General features: G+C 43.4%; 1 protein-coding gene across 2 annotated transcripts in view; it reads left to right on the top strand.

Moving 5' to 3' along the window:
• SNAP25 (synaptosome associated protein 25) overlaps positions 1-16,852 on the top strand; it is a 61,521-nt gene that overhangs the window by 23,429 nt on the left and 21,240 nt on the right. For both annotated transcript variants that reach the window (XM_071582137.1, XM_071582136.1), the window contains exons 2-3: positions 9,212-9,346; positions 9,989-10,030. In XM_071582137.1, coding sequence (XP_071438238.1) covers positions 9,275-9,346; positions 9,989-10,030 — 114 coding nt within the window. In that variant the 5' untranslated portion in view covers positions 9,212-9,274. The remainder of the gene's footprint in view (positions 1-9,211; positions 9,347-9,988; positions 10,031-16,852) is intronic.

The following is a 16,852-nucleotide window of genomic DNA, read 5'->3' as shown; positions in this document are numbered from 1 at the left end:
CTTCTATCAAAATCATCAGCCATTCCATACTAAGCCTGTAAAAGTGCTAGTTAGACTCATGGCTTGTCTCATCTAGGCCTAAAAGCATCAGGACTAGCAAAGATGGAATAGCACTGATTTTTAAATACAAATGAAGAATTTCACATCTGTTTTAATGGCATAGTTATTAATTGCTCCCTCAAATTAATTTTTAAAATCACTTTCAAATTAAATAAAGTTACCACAAAATTTCTCCCTGACTTGCAGACTTCCACAAAATGCAGCAGAGATTAGCTCTACTTTTTGACAGGCCAATGCAAATGTGCTCCCTTTTCTTACTGTAATACTCGTGGGTTTCCTTTCTATCATCCATTTAGCCTAAAAATACCTTTCTCCAGTTTGTGGGTTTCCTTTTCATCACCCATTTAGCCTAAAAAAAAATCTTTCTCAAATTTGTGGGTTTCCTTTTCATCATCCATTCAGCCTAAAAATGTCTTTCTTCAGTTGTCAATCTGCTTTCTTGGATCATTATAAGAGATTTGAGGATGAGCTCTACTGGTTTGTGCTTTCTGCCATTGATTTGATATGTGTGTATTACAAGTGAGTGTAACTCTTCTGACATGTGGCATTTTGTGCTGACTTTGCAAAGGCAGAGAAGTGTCCATGAGCCCCTCTCAAACATTGCAGAGAGGGAGGAACAACACTGTGGTGGTGAATACCTTTGGTGCTGCGAGCCAAGGGTGGATACAGGTCTCACTCTGCTTCCCAGGAAATCTGTGCCTGCCTTTGCCCCACACTGGCTTCCCTGTCACTGCCCAGGTTGGACTCCTGCCCTCGCCCCAAAGATCATTTTGCTTTGGGATGCTCAGTGAAGGGGACGATTAACTTAAACCAGGAGATGGGCAAGAAACTTGGACATGCATATGAAGGCAGAGACGGGTCCAGGAATCTGGGCCTCTTGGTAAGACTGCAGAGGGAAGAGTTCCTTTTCACAAACATGGGAACAGCAAATGCAACAGTCCTTATGTAGCCTGTTGGGAACACCCTTTACAATCCCAGGAAAGATCTGCCATGAGGTTTTCTTATTCCTTGCTGTCTCCTGAGTCCCTCGATCAATGTTTTGCAGTAATTCCATTTTATTTCTCTATTTCCTCTATCTATCCATCTATTAATCTAAGAGAAACAGAAGGGAGCAAGGTAGAGCCCCAGGAAAAGTTGGCAGAAAAGCCTTTAGACACTAAGCACTCCTGTTTGATGTTTGCATGGTTTCTCTTTCACAGACACCATTCACACCCTGCCAGCATTTCCCAGCACGTTGCTGTCTGGGAGCTCCACCTGCAAGTCTGACCCCACTAATGGCAGTGAGGAAACTTCCTCCAGCTTGAAATGGGGCGTGACTTTCACCACTGTCTTCTAAAATTGGCCATTAATCAGATTTAGTGGCTTAGGAGCAGTGTAAAGAAACCCAGGTTGAGTATAATCAAAGAAAGACTGACTGCTCACCATTGCTATCATGATGGCAAGTGAATATTTTGAAAATCTGAATGAATCCAGGGTGTGAGTTTCACTGAAAATCGTGACGCAGTCAGAAATCTTATCCTCCAGCTAAGAGATGCCTTCAGTTTTTCTCTGAGATTCTGGCCACGGAAGGCAAATAGCTTTGTCACAAGTCAAGACATTTTCTTTAATCCTCTCTCCTAATACCTGGATTTCTTGTCCTGAGCCACCAAGATCCAGCTATGCAAATGGCAAGTGAGGTTGCAGGATATTTTGGAGCAGGTGTCTCCTAGAAGGACGGGGAAGCACTAAGCCCTTCGAGCAAAGCCCATATCCTTATTTCAAATGCCCTGTGAAATGCCAGCCACCCTTTTCCAGAGAGGACTAAGTCCAGTGAAACCAGCATCATCAACAGCTGCTTAGGATGATCAGGGTGGCAAACAGTCCATCTACCAGGAAAGGACTAACACAGTCTTGTCTTTCACGTCATAAGGAATGCTGAAACCTTAGAGAAAGAGAGAGCAGGAAAGAATAGGAGCTAAGACACAGGACAACACCAGCACAGGAACAAGCTGATATTTTCTGGCTGTGAGTTGATTTGAGATATTGTTGAAATATTTTCTGGATCCTGGAGAAAGGAGGGTCTAGACTCAGAACTAGTTGGGTACACAATAAACTTAGGGAATCATAGAATGTAGCTAAATAATAAATGAAGCTGCATGAGACAGGCAGCTGTAATAACAGGGAATTAGACTCACAGCAGCCAGTTCGGTCCAGGGCTCTCTGCTCAGTGCCTTCAGTGCTGCTGCCACATGCAGTGCCCACTCCTGATGAGAAGGTTTCTTCCTTCACCCTCCACCACTCTGGCTGGTTGCTCTCCCAGATGAACAGAACAAACATTTTGCCTTCAATGTTTTTCTTGCTGTTGGAAAGTTAAAAAGAAAAAAATGAAAGATGTGTGGGTACATAAGTGTAAAAATGACTGCAAAGATATAACACAGTGAGAGGTTTATTTTCTTTTAGCAGCAAAATGGATAGAAAGTTGTTATTACTCAGAGGTGAAATTGTTACAAAATGGCTGCTCTGTGCTTTTATATTTTCGATGCAGGAGCCACATGCAGGTGTTGTAGTCTCATGGACAGCCGTGTTGTCTGACAGCTGGCAGGACAACAAGGGCTCGTGTTGTGTTGGGACGGGGTGGCTCCAGGCGTTCCTTGTGTTGGGATGGGGTGGCTCCAGGCATTCCATTCATGGTGGATTGCTCTTCCCCGAGATGTCAGCGGCACCTTCTCCCACCTGCCTGGGGGGGGAAGCGGGATGTGCTGCTCATAAGCTCCCTGCCTGCAGATGCTGGAGGCACACACGGAGCAGTGGTGCCAACACACGGGAACTGCAGATACGAACCCCCCATGATCAGGACACACCAGGGCAGAGATGCCCGTGTCTACAAGCAGTAATTCCCCTGGCAGCACTTCTATGCTGCCTAATTGCACTCACATTAAGAAATCATTTTATTGAGCTTTTGGCCATTATAGTCACACAAAGCCATGGAAAGAATGTTTTCCAACTATTTTTTCTGAGGTGTTCAGCAAATAGTTAGGAGTCACAATTTTGTCTAATTATACCTCAACTTTTTCATTTTGGCCTCTGACTGGAGAGTTCTTGATCCTACGTATGGATTCTGACACAGAGATGCAGAGTGAGAACAGACATCATGCTCACCAGCACTTATCTGAAAGTCCCAGTTGTCCTGGACCCCAAACTGAGTGTCAGTTCATGCCCTGAAACACACAGAATTTAAGTAGGACAAAAAAAGGGAAAGGTAGGAAGGAAAAGGAGGATTTTTTTCCATGTTGTGTAGATGGGAGACAGATTCAGTTGTTAAACATGGACAAGCATTCCCATCAGAGGGTATCCAAGACATCTGCACGATGCTGACAGATAGAGCCAGCAGCAGGAAACCAAAAACCTACAGCATCTCCCGCAGCTCTGGAGACCTGTCTTCAGGCAACACAAACCAGCCCTGAGAGTAAAGTAAGTTGCCTAAGGCGATGCAGGAAGACAGTAACAAACTAGGAATTACCTGCTTCTCCTAAATTCAGGTTTGCAAGATCTCAGGGCCTGTCTTTTCTAAAGTCACTCTCTGACAGGCCCTCACTAGCAGGTATTATTCTGCACTGAATATCAAGCAAAAATTCAGAGTTGGTTGTCTCCATACTCTGCCAGCCAGGGCTGTGGAGCTGGGCCTAAAGGCTTGAAGCTGTGGAACAGATGAGGTGTGTGTGCCATGGGTTAGCAATAACATCCCTGCAGAAATGCAGGGGCACCTTCTTGGCTAGTCAGTAACATAAACATTACAAAGGTGTTTCTTTGGAAATGAGAATTTTGCTGAAAATCTTGTGAATAAATTACATGCAGGCAGTAGAATGTGCTGCAGAATTGATGTAAAAGGTAGACTGTCCTCAAGATTTTATTTCAAAGCTATTTAGAATCTAAATCTCAATAACAGTTCTCAGTAATTTTTCATTGCTACATTTTATGCTGTATCGTAAAATCTTAAAGTTGGATTTTTTATTACAGAATTATCTGATTTCCTCTACAAGTGCCTCCAGATCAATTAAAATACAATAAAGGGAAAAGCAGGGTATGTTTAGTTATAGACAGTATTAATTGCGGTAAGCTCTGGGTGAAAGAAGATGGAGATGACACAAGTCAGAAAAGCTGGAGCTTGTGAGGGCCACTGCTCAGAGCCCGTGATCTATAAAATTAATTCCAGCGCCCTTAAATCATTTCCCACCAGCTGCTGCCTGTCACACTGACTGTGGGCAGCACACACATGCCTTTCCTGGCTTTCTCTTGGGATCTGCCTTCCAACACACCACCCTCAGCACAGTTTCAGGGGGCCCTGCTGGTGCCAGCAACACACACAGGTGTTGGTTTCTAAGCATCCTTGTGCAGCAGGTTCTCTCTTGCAGTGTAGCTTCATTTCCTGCTGGTGTTAGCAGGCAATTCCCGTTCTAGACTGAGCTTTGGGGTTAATGCCAGTGCATTTCCTATAATCCAGCCACCAAAAGCCCCTCCAGGGAAGGCTGGTGAAAGACATGACCAGGGTGCTGGTATAAAGGGTGGTATTGACTGACTCTGACTTTTTTAGTAAAATACGCCAATGCAGTCGTCCTCTGGCTACAAATATCCACAGGAAGAATAGATGTGTCCTTTAATAACAGAGAGTGCTTAAAAAAGAACGTTTTATTGCTGTGTTGCCTTCACCACAGTAAACTGCAGCATTTTCACTTTCCTGTATTTATTGCATTGGAGTGTTTACATCACTGTGAAGCAAATATTTGCTTTCAAAGGTCACTCATTGTATCTCCCTTCCTCTGGGGAGAGATGTAGGTCTCTCTCAGCCCTCAGTAGAACTCCATATGGATTATATAATGCTCTTGCTACAGGATTCTTCATTGCATCTTAGCACTGCTAAAATAGCAGAGGCAGAATTCAAAGTGTAATGGGCAATGCCTTTCCATTAGCTGGTCTCTCTTTCTGTTTTTCTTTAACATTTGGTCAGTTGTGCTGCTGCAGGAGCACAGGTGTAATGTATGAGACCATCTCACAGAGAATTTGGTGTAAGGCACCCAAGGGCCTGGAGTTACTTACATTGTGTAGAAGACATATTTGTAGGCAATTATTGCAACTCTAAACACAAATTGACTGAATGTGGTGGCTGTAACTTCTGCAGCAAGTTTGGTTTTTGTTTTTAATCAAAGTTTTAGAGCTATAGAGCTTAACATATTACATTCCTACTTTGCTTTTCTGATCCGCCATCTCTGCAGGGACTGCAGACAAAATAAAATTTTAAAATAAAATAAAAGTTTAAGTTGAAAGTACAGGGTACATTCTGGGAGTGTATTCCAGTTGTATTACAGATTTCTAAGGCAATTACAGGATTTTGATACTCAGTTCAAATAAACTTAAATGAGAACAGAATGAAAAAATACCAGCTAGCATCAAAAATATAAATTCCACATGGAATTTATTACCAAAAATCCTCAAGTTTATTAGACCCATTTCTGTTCTCCCACCCAAGCAGGTAACAGTGGCCCCAGCCAGACTGACACCTGATGCTTTTGAAAATCTATTCAGTATCAGTGAGAGCAAATCCACTGTGGTTTACCTTTTCTTGGTCATTCCTGGGGTCATTCAGTTTTAAGGTTTTATGTATTAAGAGGACTGTATGTGGGTAATCTTAAGAAACGCCATAGAGGAAAATTACTAATTTTAAAACATAATTCTTCTCTCTACAGGATCTTTATTGGTAGCAGGGTTTCTTGTTGGAAATCCATATCACTAATAAGTCCTATTCCACATCATAAATTGCAAAATCTGCAAAAAAATTTAAACCTATTCCTTGCCATCTACAAAATACATGTAATTTATCATACTATGTGCAAATCAGTAACCTTTATTGATTCCTGTGCAAGGTTTTCTATTAAATAAAGTTGAATCAGCACAGCTGCAGGGCACTTCTGTTTATGACTAAAACTTGATGTAAAATGACTTGTCTGGAAGAATGCTTTTTGCTATTTCTCAACCCATTCTAAGAGCTTTACAAATACCAAACAATCTCAATAAGCCTGTCAAGCTCAATCACTTGCTACTCAACATCTCTCTGGTTACAAGCACTGACATTTTTTTAGCTTGATGCAAAATAAGATGCGTCTGTCACTAAGATGCCAGCTGATGGTTCTAACTAGCCAAGAAGGGGAACTCTAAAAAAACACCTCAAGAACACAGAGTGACAGGACAAGGGACAAAGGCTTTAAACAGACAGAGAGTAGGCTTAGATTAATGTTGGGAAGAAATTCTTTACCAAGAGCATAGTGAGTCACTGGAACACGCTGTCCAGAAAAGCTGTGGATGTCCCATCCCTGGAAGTGTTCAAGACCAGGTTGGATGGGGCTCTGAGCAACCTGGGATAGTGAGAGATGTCCCTGCCTATGGTAGGGGGGTTGGAAATAGATGATCTTTAAGGTCCTTTCCAACCCAAACCATTCTACAATTATATGAAATTTTCTCCTCTTTCTTCTTTGCACCACCCATCACCAGTGCTGACTCATGATCAGAAAAATGAGGGAAAAGATCAAAAGTTAGGCTGGAATCTACCTGACAAGAGAGTTTTCTGTGTAATTTTTATTATCTGCCGTGACTGACTGACAGACTGTTATTATTCATTATCGTCAATTGAAACACTCATCTCACCTCCACGTCTGTAATCATTCAGCTCACCCTGGATATGCTTAGAGACTGAACCAAATTCTCTGTTGTCATCCCACCCTCTCACTGATGCATCACCTCCCACTTCACAGCTCATGAGATGCTATCAGACAAACATAGCACAGTTTCCTGACCCTCACAGCCAAATATATTTAGCAATTAGATCAGTCCCCAAATCCTGTCCAAATTGTCCTGGGTTTTGCTAAAGCTCAGTGCTGCTATTCTGCCAGGGTAAGTGTAGCAAGGATCCAGGCAGAAGAGAATATTTTAACTAGATACTCAAAAAAACTAGGTCCACAGACTTATCCTTATATTCTGTCACAGAGGCTGCACCAGGAGTATTTCAATTCTGGGTTTTGCCTCATTTTGAGAAAAAAACACAATCTGTGAAGCAGTGACCAGTGCAATTGCCAGCCTGAGCCAAGTGGGACAGGAGTTTGGAGCATGGTTCTTTACAGAAATAACTTCTTTTTATCCCAGCTGAGCATGCTGCATTTGTGACCAGGAGCTGTGTGATGTCCCACAGAGGGCACCACGAGCACAGCAGCAAGATGGGAAGGTTGGGGGTGGCCTTGAGAATATCCCCACACTTTCACATGCCCTTCAGAAGGAGACCAGTTCCTGGCCCCTCTTTTCCTCAACATCCAAGTCCACCATTTTTATAAAGCTTTTTTGTGAGCACCCTTGAAGTGCCTGATATCAGCCCGAGTATCAGCCATGAAATTAAGCTCTGGCTTTGCACCAGCTGGCACTGCAGATGAGTTGCTTAACCTTGGTCCTTCTCACCACTGTGGCCATGCAGCTGGCAGAGCCAGGTGGCTTCTCCAGCAGACATTTGGGCTCCTAAACATTGTGTGACCCATCACAAAATGCCAGGCTCCCTGTGACAAAGATGTGGCGATGTGCTCAGTGATGAAAGTAGGATGCTGTGCCAGTAGCTGCAGGGCTGACTCCTCGAGATGGATTTCTTCCCGCTGTAGCTTCAAAGAGGAAAAGCAGCCATGAGTGAGGGCACAGCTAATGCAAAGGCATGAAGGTCACATATTCCCTCTTAGATAAGAAAAACAGCAAATCTGCTGCTGAAGCTGCAGAGGAAATGCAAGGAGCTGTCTGCTTTCCTTACACATTTTTAAGCAAACAGGGTGATCCAGGAAATATTGCTGCCACTCAGCTGTACCTGTTCCACCCCTACTCCCGAGGTCCTGATGGACAGCGCAGTCGAAGAGAGGAATGGATTCATCTCCAATATATTGTAACTTCTACTTAAACGGAGTTGTTGTTGTTGTTACAGTTTTAGAGCCAAGCTCTGCCCTGACTTATCTTGTTTCATAAAGGCTGCACACATCGCAAAGACAGGACAGAAAACAGCCCCTGGGATTTTGCCTTCTTAGAGCAGCTTTGCTGAAAGGGGCTGTTTTTGTCCTCTTTTTGTAACTGAGCATGATGGCATCTGCTTCATGGCTGTTTATTTGCAGTCCCCCACAACTTCTCCATCTCCTCTGCACCTGGGATTTAGGTTTTCCTGCACTGAACAAATCTAACATTCAGTGAACAGCAATTTGCAATGCGCCATGCTTGAATCAAGCAATGAAATAAGCTGGTGTTGTTATAAAGATCTGACAGATGGTAGGAGGACCCGCCTTTCTTAATCAAGTCATGCTCAGTAATCAGAGCTAGCTTGAGTTTGTAACAAAAAAGAAACCCTACCCAAATGAGGATTAATGGGCTGCCTCCTGATCTCAGGTTAGGATGAGCTCAGGGGTGTTGTTCTGTATCAAGAGACATAACCAAGATCAGAACCTGACCCACTTTGGGGGTAAAGCTGAAAATACCAGTATGGTCCCACTGTCACTTCCCCCAAAGTGAAGGATCCTCCCAGGCAGACAACTTCCCCCAACCTAGCTGCACTTATTATTTCATAGCCTGAACTATAGCATGGTGGACAAGTCATTAGCCTGTAAAAATGTGCAAAGTTTCATTGTCTTTAATTTCATTGCAAATGTATTAGCTGAGCATCCAGCCCTCCAAGCAATGCAGCTGAAGGACAGGACATGGGGAGCATAGACTTGAGCTTGACCTCCTTCACATTAAGCCTTTTAATTCTAGAGAAGAACAAATGGGTTTCAAGTTTCAAAATTGTTTCTGGCAGCAAATAACATCTCCTGAGTCTCTAGCTTTGGTATGAATAGCATTTGAAAGGTTAAGCAAAAGGAAAGGATTTTCCTCAAAGAACATGATGAGGGTACATGCTTGTTCTCCGAGAGTGATTAATAACACAGGAATAAAGCACCACCTTGAACAATCCCATGTGCTCTCTACTATGTAGGAATTGCCATGGAGAGCGAACGAGTTTGGGTGAGGGCACTCATGTAATCCAAGCCCTTTTGTGGGAGACATTTAAGCAGGGCTCAGCGAGCCAGGCAGCCTAACCACAGAGTTCCTTCTCCCTTCTGTCTCCCAGGCCCACAAGCAGCTGAGCAGGAACCCTTGATCTGCGGCGCCCACAAACACAACCCCAGCGAGGATGGCGGAGGACGCGGATATGCGCAATGAGCTGGAGGAGATGCAGCGGCGTGCAGACCAGCTCGCCGATGAGGTGGGACCAGCAGCTACACTGGGGGCTGGTGGGAAACACATAGCCAGAAATAGGAGCTCAGCCAGCAGAAGGATTTCTAGAGCTGACTCTGTTTTCCATCAGCTTTACACTGAAAGCAGAATTGGAAATGAAACGAGCTGGCATAAAATTTAATGTCGTGTTTAGTCTAGATTAAGGCATTTATTGATCCTGAGTTTGGTTTAGGTATTAGATTGTGCATCAGTTTGACTGGCCTCAGAGTAAAAAGTAGCAATTTAATATTTTCTGAGGATTCCTTCGATTTGTCAAACCTATTAAATGTTAAAAGTCACCAATTAGGTCTCTGAAAAGTCTTAGCTGAAAACCACGGACTATTTCTGCAGTGGAACACCAGCTGCTCCAAGCAGCACTGCAGCAGTGTGTGAGCAAAGAGATCACAAGCCCTGGAGACTGCAGCTGCCTCGGGATGCAGTGGTAATTGCTGCATTAGCGAGTCCTAATGGAGAGCTGGAGATGGAGAGATCACCAGTGCCCTGCTGATGGCCTCATTTGGAGGGAAGGCAAAGAGTGTAGGAAAAACATCCTGTCAGCATAAGCCTGCACATTAGTGTTGGAAAGTATAACTTGCCAAATCTAAGTGTTTTTCCCTGTGTTTTTTTCCAGTCCCTGGAGAGCACCCGTCGAATGCTGCAGCTTGTTGAAGAGGTAAGGGCTTGCATTTTATTTGCACTTCTGTTCTGAACAAGGGTGATGGAGAGTCTGACATTGGAAGTGGTTTCTTTAGAACTAACATTGCTAGGGCATGTCCATGGCTTTATATGCCACTCTGTCCCTCTTTATCCCTCCCCTTACTAGGGCCTTTCAAGACACTGTGCCCTGGTTGCCAAGTGTCCACTGAAGGCCAGCAGCACCGGTTTGCCCATACCTGAGTATCCATTGAGACATGACACTGGAGATAAACCAGGACACAGGCTCTGAAGGTGACCAGGAGTCAGGGACAAGTGGCTGAATTTGCTGCAGAGCTCTGGGAGCCTTGTGCTGGCACCTCTCTATTGTCCTTGCCATAACACTGCAAGTGGGGAAGGCGAGAAAGGCCCTCAGTCCATTTGCCTTCTTGTCTCTAAATACTTCCCTTGAGCTATTTATGGAACATTAGTCACACTATTTAAATGTCATTTCTTTACATATCTCTGAAATATTTATCAGGATTTCAAGGCCCATGAGATGTCCTAGACTGACTGCTTTGGAACAGGAAGTTCTCTGATTTTCCTTGATGCTAAGGAAGGGGTTTCCAGCTCAGTCCTCACAGCTACTACAGCTTATACCTGCCTGGAGGGGTCACTCCCAGAAAGGAAAAACCAATTCAGTCAGGCTGTATTTCACCCTCTTCACAATAAATGGGTTTAAAGTTGGAAAATCTCAAACTCAGTTTAGTTTGAAGTGTTTAGCCATCAGGTGGTGGAAAACTTTGCTGCTGCCTGACAGGACATATTATTTTCAGACACCATCCGAGCCCTGGCACTGGAGCTGGTGACATTTTTAATCAGGGTCATCAGCACTGACAGTCCCAGTACTCCTGACAACCAGAGAAGTCTCCAGCGGAGACAACGGGAAGCAAATCACATCAGGTCCCACATTCAGGAACAAGCACAATCCCAGCCGTAGGCTGTATGGCCTTGAAATCAATCACCACTGTGAAGATCAATGGAATCCAGTGGAGACAAATTAAATTTCCATGTACAGACAGACAGATGGGTCACTGAGTATAGTCAGCATTGCTTCTCCTCCACAAACACTTCAGATCTGGGCCCCTTGCAGCCAAAACTTGCTCTTGTCTCGTGAGCAATCTATCCCTTTTATCCTCACAATTCCCTGGACACACCATTTCTAACCATCACTTTATGTCAGCCCTGTGCCAGATGCAGCTCCTGCTGAAATCAATTTAACGGCATGGAAGAGTCTCATATGGACACCCCACAACACAAGGCAGGGGAATCTGCTGCCCCAAAATGCCTGTGATCTGAATAGACAAGGCAGATGATGCGTGGAGAGGAGAGACACAGGAAAGGGAAGTGATTTGCTCAGGGCCAAGCCATCAGTAAATATCAGCCCTGTCTCTCCTGAGCCCTGTTTGTGTGACCTGTGCACCACTTGAACCTTCCCAACATATTGAACCAGCATATTGCGAGTGCCACAGGGATTTCAGCATTAAATCACAGCAAATGGCAAGGTGGGAGGAGAACTGGGACTGCTGAATTTACCAATGAATTTATGTAGGACTGTAGGGCTTCTTGGAAGAGCTCAGCATCTCTCTGGACCTGGGGTTATTCAGATGCTACAGTATCTCCCTGTCCAAATAGAGAAGTTGCTAAAACTAGCACTGAGCAGTCAAGGGAGTTGGTCTAAAATGAGCTGAATATTATTTTCACTAATGTAACTACAAAAGACCTTTAAAATTCTTCTGTGGTCTAAACAGCTGGTTGGTTATTCCAATCCCATTTCCTAGATACTTTTAAAAGAATGAAGCATTCAGGGAGTGAAAAATTTTACACTGAAAAGACAAATGATGAGAGTCTTTGAAATTGAACTTGCACTGCTCTGGTTTAATAGACCCCAAAAATCCAATTAGACTCCCTTACTTAGCAGAACCTGTCTAGTGGGTAGAGATAGAAAATATTTTCTCTCAGTGAAAGAATATTCTTTACTCCATTCTCTTGATTTAGCAAATCCACTCTTCCTTTCTTAGGAATAGGATGCCTCCATGTCTATGCATTATTGCTATATGTGTATGTATGGGTTCCTGTCATGGTTGGCTTTGGTTCGGCACTGGGAAAATACAGAATAAACAGACTGACTTGACTCCATTCTGAGACAGAACAGTGTTGTCCAGCCAGGGAAGCCCTGTAGCAGCACAGGCATCCTTCATGCTGAACTGTAGGTCACTGCCTGGGGGATGTCTCAGAGGACCATGCCCTCCTTGTGCAAGACAACTTGTCTGAGTTTGGAGACCAAGCCCTGATCTTCCCAGGGAACATTGGCAAGGAGAATCAAATATGTAACTGCTCCTTGGTTTTATAACTCAGCTTTGCAAGAAGCTGATTTTTCCAGTCCTGGCACAACAAGGAAAGCAAGAAGTGGTGCGTGGCTGTTACAAAAGCAGCCACAGCTTTGCCCCAAGGCAGCTCCATACTGGAATGGCAGATCCCAAAACCCAGTTTGCTCTCTGGTGCCCACTGTACCCAAACAACACAGTTAATCTACACTGACCAGTGCTCATTTGAGCCACTCAGTGCTATAAATACCTGTATTTTATGATGATGCTGTGCAATGTTTGGGCCAAAAAAAAAATGAACTGAGAGCAAATACACAGTTTGTGGCTGACCTTCTTATTTTCTTTTTCAAGCTTTTTGCCTCTGAGGCAACATTATGCAATGCAGAATATCACATGCAAGGGGAAAAGCCATGAGATTACTGCCATCTTCCAATGCAACCCCCATGGCCTTTAAAGAAATTCAGTTGCTGGAGTACAGAGTGGCAAATATGTTTTCTAGCTAAGAAGCAGCAAGGGAAAAACAAACCAACAAATCAGAACTGCTGAAAGCCCAGAAGAAAGTTTTTAAGAACATATACAGGCAAAAGGGCTGTTTTGTACATTTAAATCCAGACAGGACTATCTTACCCTCTCATTTGCTCTGAGGTTTGAGTGAAGTTTACCAATGTATCAAAGCTGAAATGTTAAGATAAAAATGTTTGATAAGCTCATGACGCTGCCCTACACAGGACCCTGAACACACACAATGTCATTTTACCAGTTATGGGTTTCCTCTGACATTATTATCGCAATCAAATGTTCCCTAGTCTGAAAAATAAAAGTAATCTATGAATTTAGAGTTTGGCTCAAATCTTGTCACAGCTAATTAAAAAAAAAGCGCCTTTGCCATCATTAGAACTATTGGAACAATTGGAACAGTTCTACTCACAGAAGTGGTTTAACCAGCGTAATTCCACAGAAATGCATATCTGGCACAGGGAGACGTGACCCATGATTCTGGTCTCAGTTCTTCCAGTGCAGGATTAGACCCCTCTGTCTGTGTAAACCACTGGTAGCACTGGAGTCAGGATGGTCACACTAGCCAAAAACCAGGCACATGGGATTCAGGGTGGGGTCACAGATGCACTGGGGCTGAGGATCTGAATTAACAGGCAGAGCTGTCATGTGGCTCTTTAGTCAGGCACAGGGACATCGGAGCATTAACAGGGTGACAGGGAACTTGGAGCAGGAGCTGAGCAAATGCATTACTACGGATGACTAAAAATGTTTCTTTGACCACAGTTCTGTCTTTAGGGTGTTGACAGTTCTCTTTAGTGTCTGTGGGAACTGCTAGCAATGTCAGCCTGTCCTGGTACATAATTGTCGCTATTAATTTATTCAAAACAAAATATAATCCATATTGATTAAAGTAAAATTCTTCATCGAAGTGGAAGTTTATGTGCTCTTCACACAACTGAGAGCGTATATCTGTTTTTCAGGATATCTCCTGAAATGCAGAGAAAGAGATTTCTAGAATTTGGATTCTCTATCCAATACATCATTCCCTTACTCTGTTAGGAAAATCATCCCTCAGGCTAAACCAAAGCCTTTAGCAGCAGGTATGGATAGCACACAATATGCTGTATTCCTGGAGGGACTGATGAGCCCTTTGAAAATTCATTCCAATTTTCTCCCTACTTTTACTCCCACCTTGGGAAATTAAGTTATGTAACAGCAATAACAAGGAATGATACAGCAATGTGTTCCCCCTTCAAAGTGCTGGGCAGATTTCAGTGAATGTTTTGTTGCTGACTTGCTCTGAGTGAAATCCTCCCAAAAAACCCAAAAAGCTTTAAGAAGCTATTACAGAAGATTGAGGATAACGGATAATAAAGCTTCCAGAAGGGTTCCCAGTCATGTTGTTACACTGGCTTCACTGAAGCACTTCAGTATCTCAGAGTTGAATTAAACCCAGAGGTTTGAAATCATTTATTCTGGCTTTCTGATCATCAGCTTAGCCTGTGGCCCAGTGGAAAACCTTGGGCATGTGCTCCATATAAAGGATGCAGAACTCAAACCAGTAGTGCTGGTTGGTTTGCTTTTATTTAAACACCAGAGCTTAGTGCTGGTGAAAGGTTCAAGGACATCACCTTTCATAAACTCTATAGTATCTGTTTCCCCTACTATCCCCTACCTTGAAAGCCGTGGCCTCCTGCTCTGAGGGGTCATCTTGTGTGCAGAATTATTGTATATGGATTACAGATTTTACCATCTCCAGTACACCTGCACTATGGATAAACAGACGAACTCCAGAGCTGCCCGTTTAATGCCTCAACACAAGCAATTCATGCTGTGCCATTTTCTTCTAAAGGAAAAGTGCGAGAGGTTTGCTGTGCCATGGCAAAATCCAGCAGTCCAAATTCTCTCAAGTGCAATGAGAAGACAAGGAGAGTCAAAGTAACTCTGGAGAGAGAAGGCTGTTACACATTTAATGGCATGTGCTCCATGAACAGTGTAGGGTCCAATGAAAGATGCATTTTTCTTCTCTCTGGGCAGACCTACTTGGAGAATCCTATTTTTTTGAGAATCTTTATTTTGCTGCAAACTAAACAGAGGATTCCCTGTGCAAGGACTGGAGAGTCTCCCTTTTATAAGAAAAAATAAAGGCTCTAATCCTGACAAAAGTGTACCATTAGCATACATTTTCCAAAAAAGATGGACCTCACTAATTGTACCCAATCATGGCTTTCCCAATGACATAGGATGTCACTGATGTTGGTGAGCACTGGATGTGGGTGGGAATCCTTCCTGAGAACTTGGGACCAGACAAATCAAAGCATAGTGACCAGGCCCATGGTGATGGGACAAGGTCTTAGGATCAGTGTTGTAAAATATGTTATTCTGGGTGGACACTTTGCAAACAGCTTTTGTCACCTCCTGTTACACCTGCCAAGCAGTTGGAGTGTCTGCTGACACCTGGGCCCACTCAGACTGAGGGAAGTTTCTGCAATCTCAGTGCAGAAACCTTTAACTGAAGAGGTTTTTTAGCTTCCAGAGATGCCTCAGTCTGTTGTCACTGAGGGTCAGTTACTGAGTGATTTTCTCCTGCTCAGACATCTGGATGATGGACACATTTTTAGAGTAGTTCTGTCTTACAGACAGATTTAGTTTTGAGCTATCTAAAAGATCAGTTACAAAGGAAATACTGAATTTTCTAAAAGTCTGGGTCTGTTTTTAACATACAAATGTGATTATTTTTAAAAGTTTGCTTTGCATATTTAATTTTTTGTGGAAAAGCTGAAAATCAATGCTAAATAGAAACTTGGAACAGCAGGAGATTGTCACTTGATGTCTGAATCACCTCTCATCTTTGCCAGTCACCATCTCTTTATTAGCTTCAATATGCTTTCGGTTAGACCACAGATGCAGACAAGTCTATTCACTGTACACCCTTTAATATTTTCACATTAGTATTAATGCTGTGGGCAGGCTGCTCTTAAGAGATACAGTATTGCCTGACAAAATTAAATGACACTGACGATCAGGTAAATAAAAGAGAATTTCACCTCTTTCACTCTGTGTAAGGATTTGATACAAAATACAAACCGTAAGGTCTAATTACTGAGTCCATCTCCCAGCACACATCTTATTCAGGTCACTGAACATCTTAGCTGCATACAAGTAGTTTGCTGAGATGTTAAATACAGCAGGAAGCTAAAGCTAGAGGTGTTAAGGAGCAGTAAATATTTCTCAGCCTGACTGTATCTGATTCTCTGAAAGCCAACAAGTATCACAGCACCAACTGCAGGTCTCTGAGTCCAATATTTCGAAGAGTCCCACGTCAGACTCAGTAAAATATATTTCTTGGAATACAAGATGATTCAGGACCCAAGCAGCCTTCTTGTGTTTGTATGATGTATGTTTGTTAAAATAATGAATAAATAAAAAATCTTTTAAGGTAAGACCTCCCAGGGTACTCAGAGTATAGAAAGAGCCCAATAAATAGCTATTGCACATCCAGTGCTTAGCAAACCTGTCCCACAGCAAAGGTAAGATAATTAAAGTGGTTTCCTTACTCTAAATAGGCAAGTCTAAGATAACCCTTGGACCCTAAGTTTCTGCAGACTTCAAAAATAAAAGCTGGCTGGGGTACAAGTAGGTGAAAGCAGTATGAGCTTGGAGGGAGGTGGCAGCAGTGGGTACCTGGTAGGTGGCAGACCCGAGGGCAGCAGGTGCAGCAGACCATGGGGACAGGCAGGAGGCCTTTTCTCTCCATCTGACAACTCTCACAGGGATTTCTGAAAAAGAGGGAGCAAACCAGCTTGCACACATCTGATGTTTTTCCCAGTTTCTGCAGTGACAGACATTAAAGACAAGACTGGGAGTGCAGAGAGAGGCAGACAAGAGGCATCTCACATCCCTCTCGAGCCGAGCAGGATCCTCTCGAAGCACAGCAGAGCAGCACCAGCTGCACCAGCAAACAGCCCTCCAGCCTG

Source organism: Pithys albifrons, chromosome 2, assembly GCF_047495875.1.
Source record: "Pithys albifrons albifrons isolate INPA30051 chromosome 2, PitAlb_v1, whole genome shotgun sequence".
Lineage (NCBI taxonomy): Eukaryota > Metazoa > Chordata > Aves > Passeriformes > Thamnophilidae > Pithys > Pithys albifrons.
The sequence above is the reverse complement of the archived record's forward strand: the minus strand, read 5'-3'. Positions and strand labels throughout refer to the sequence as shown.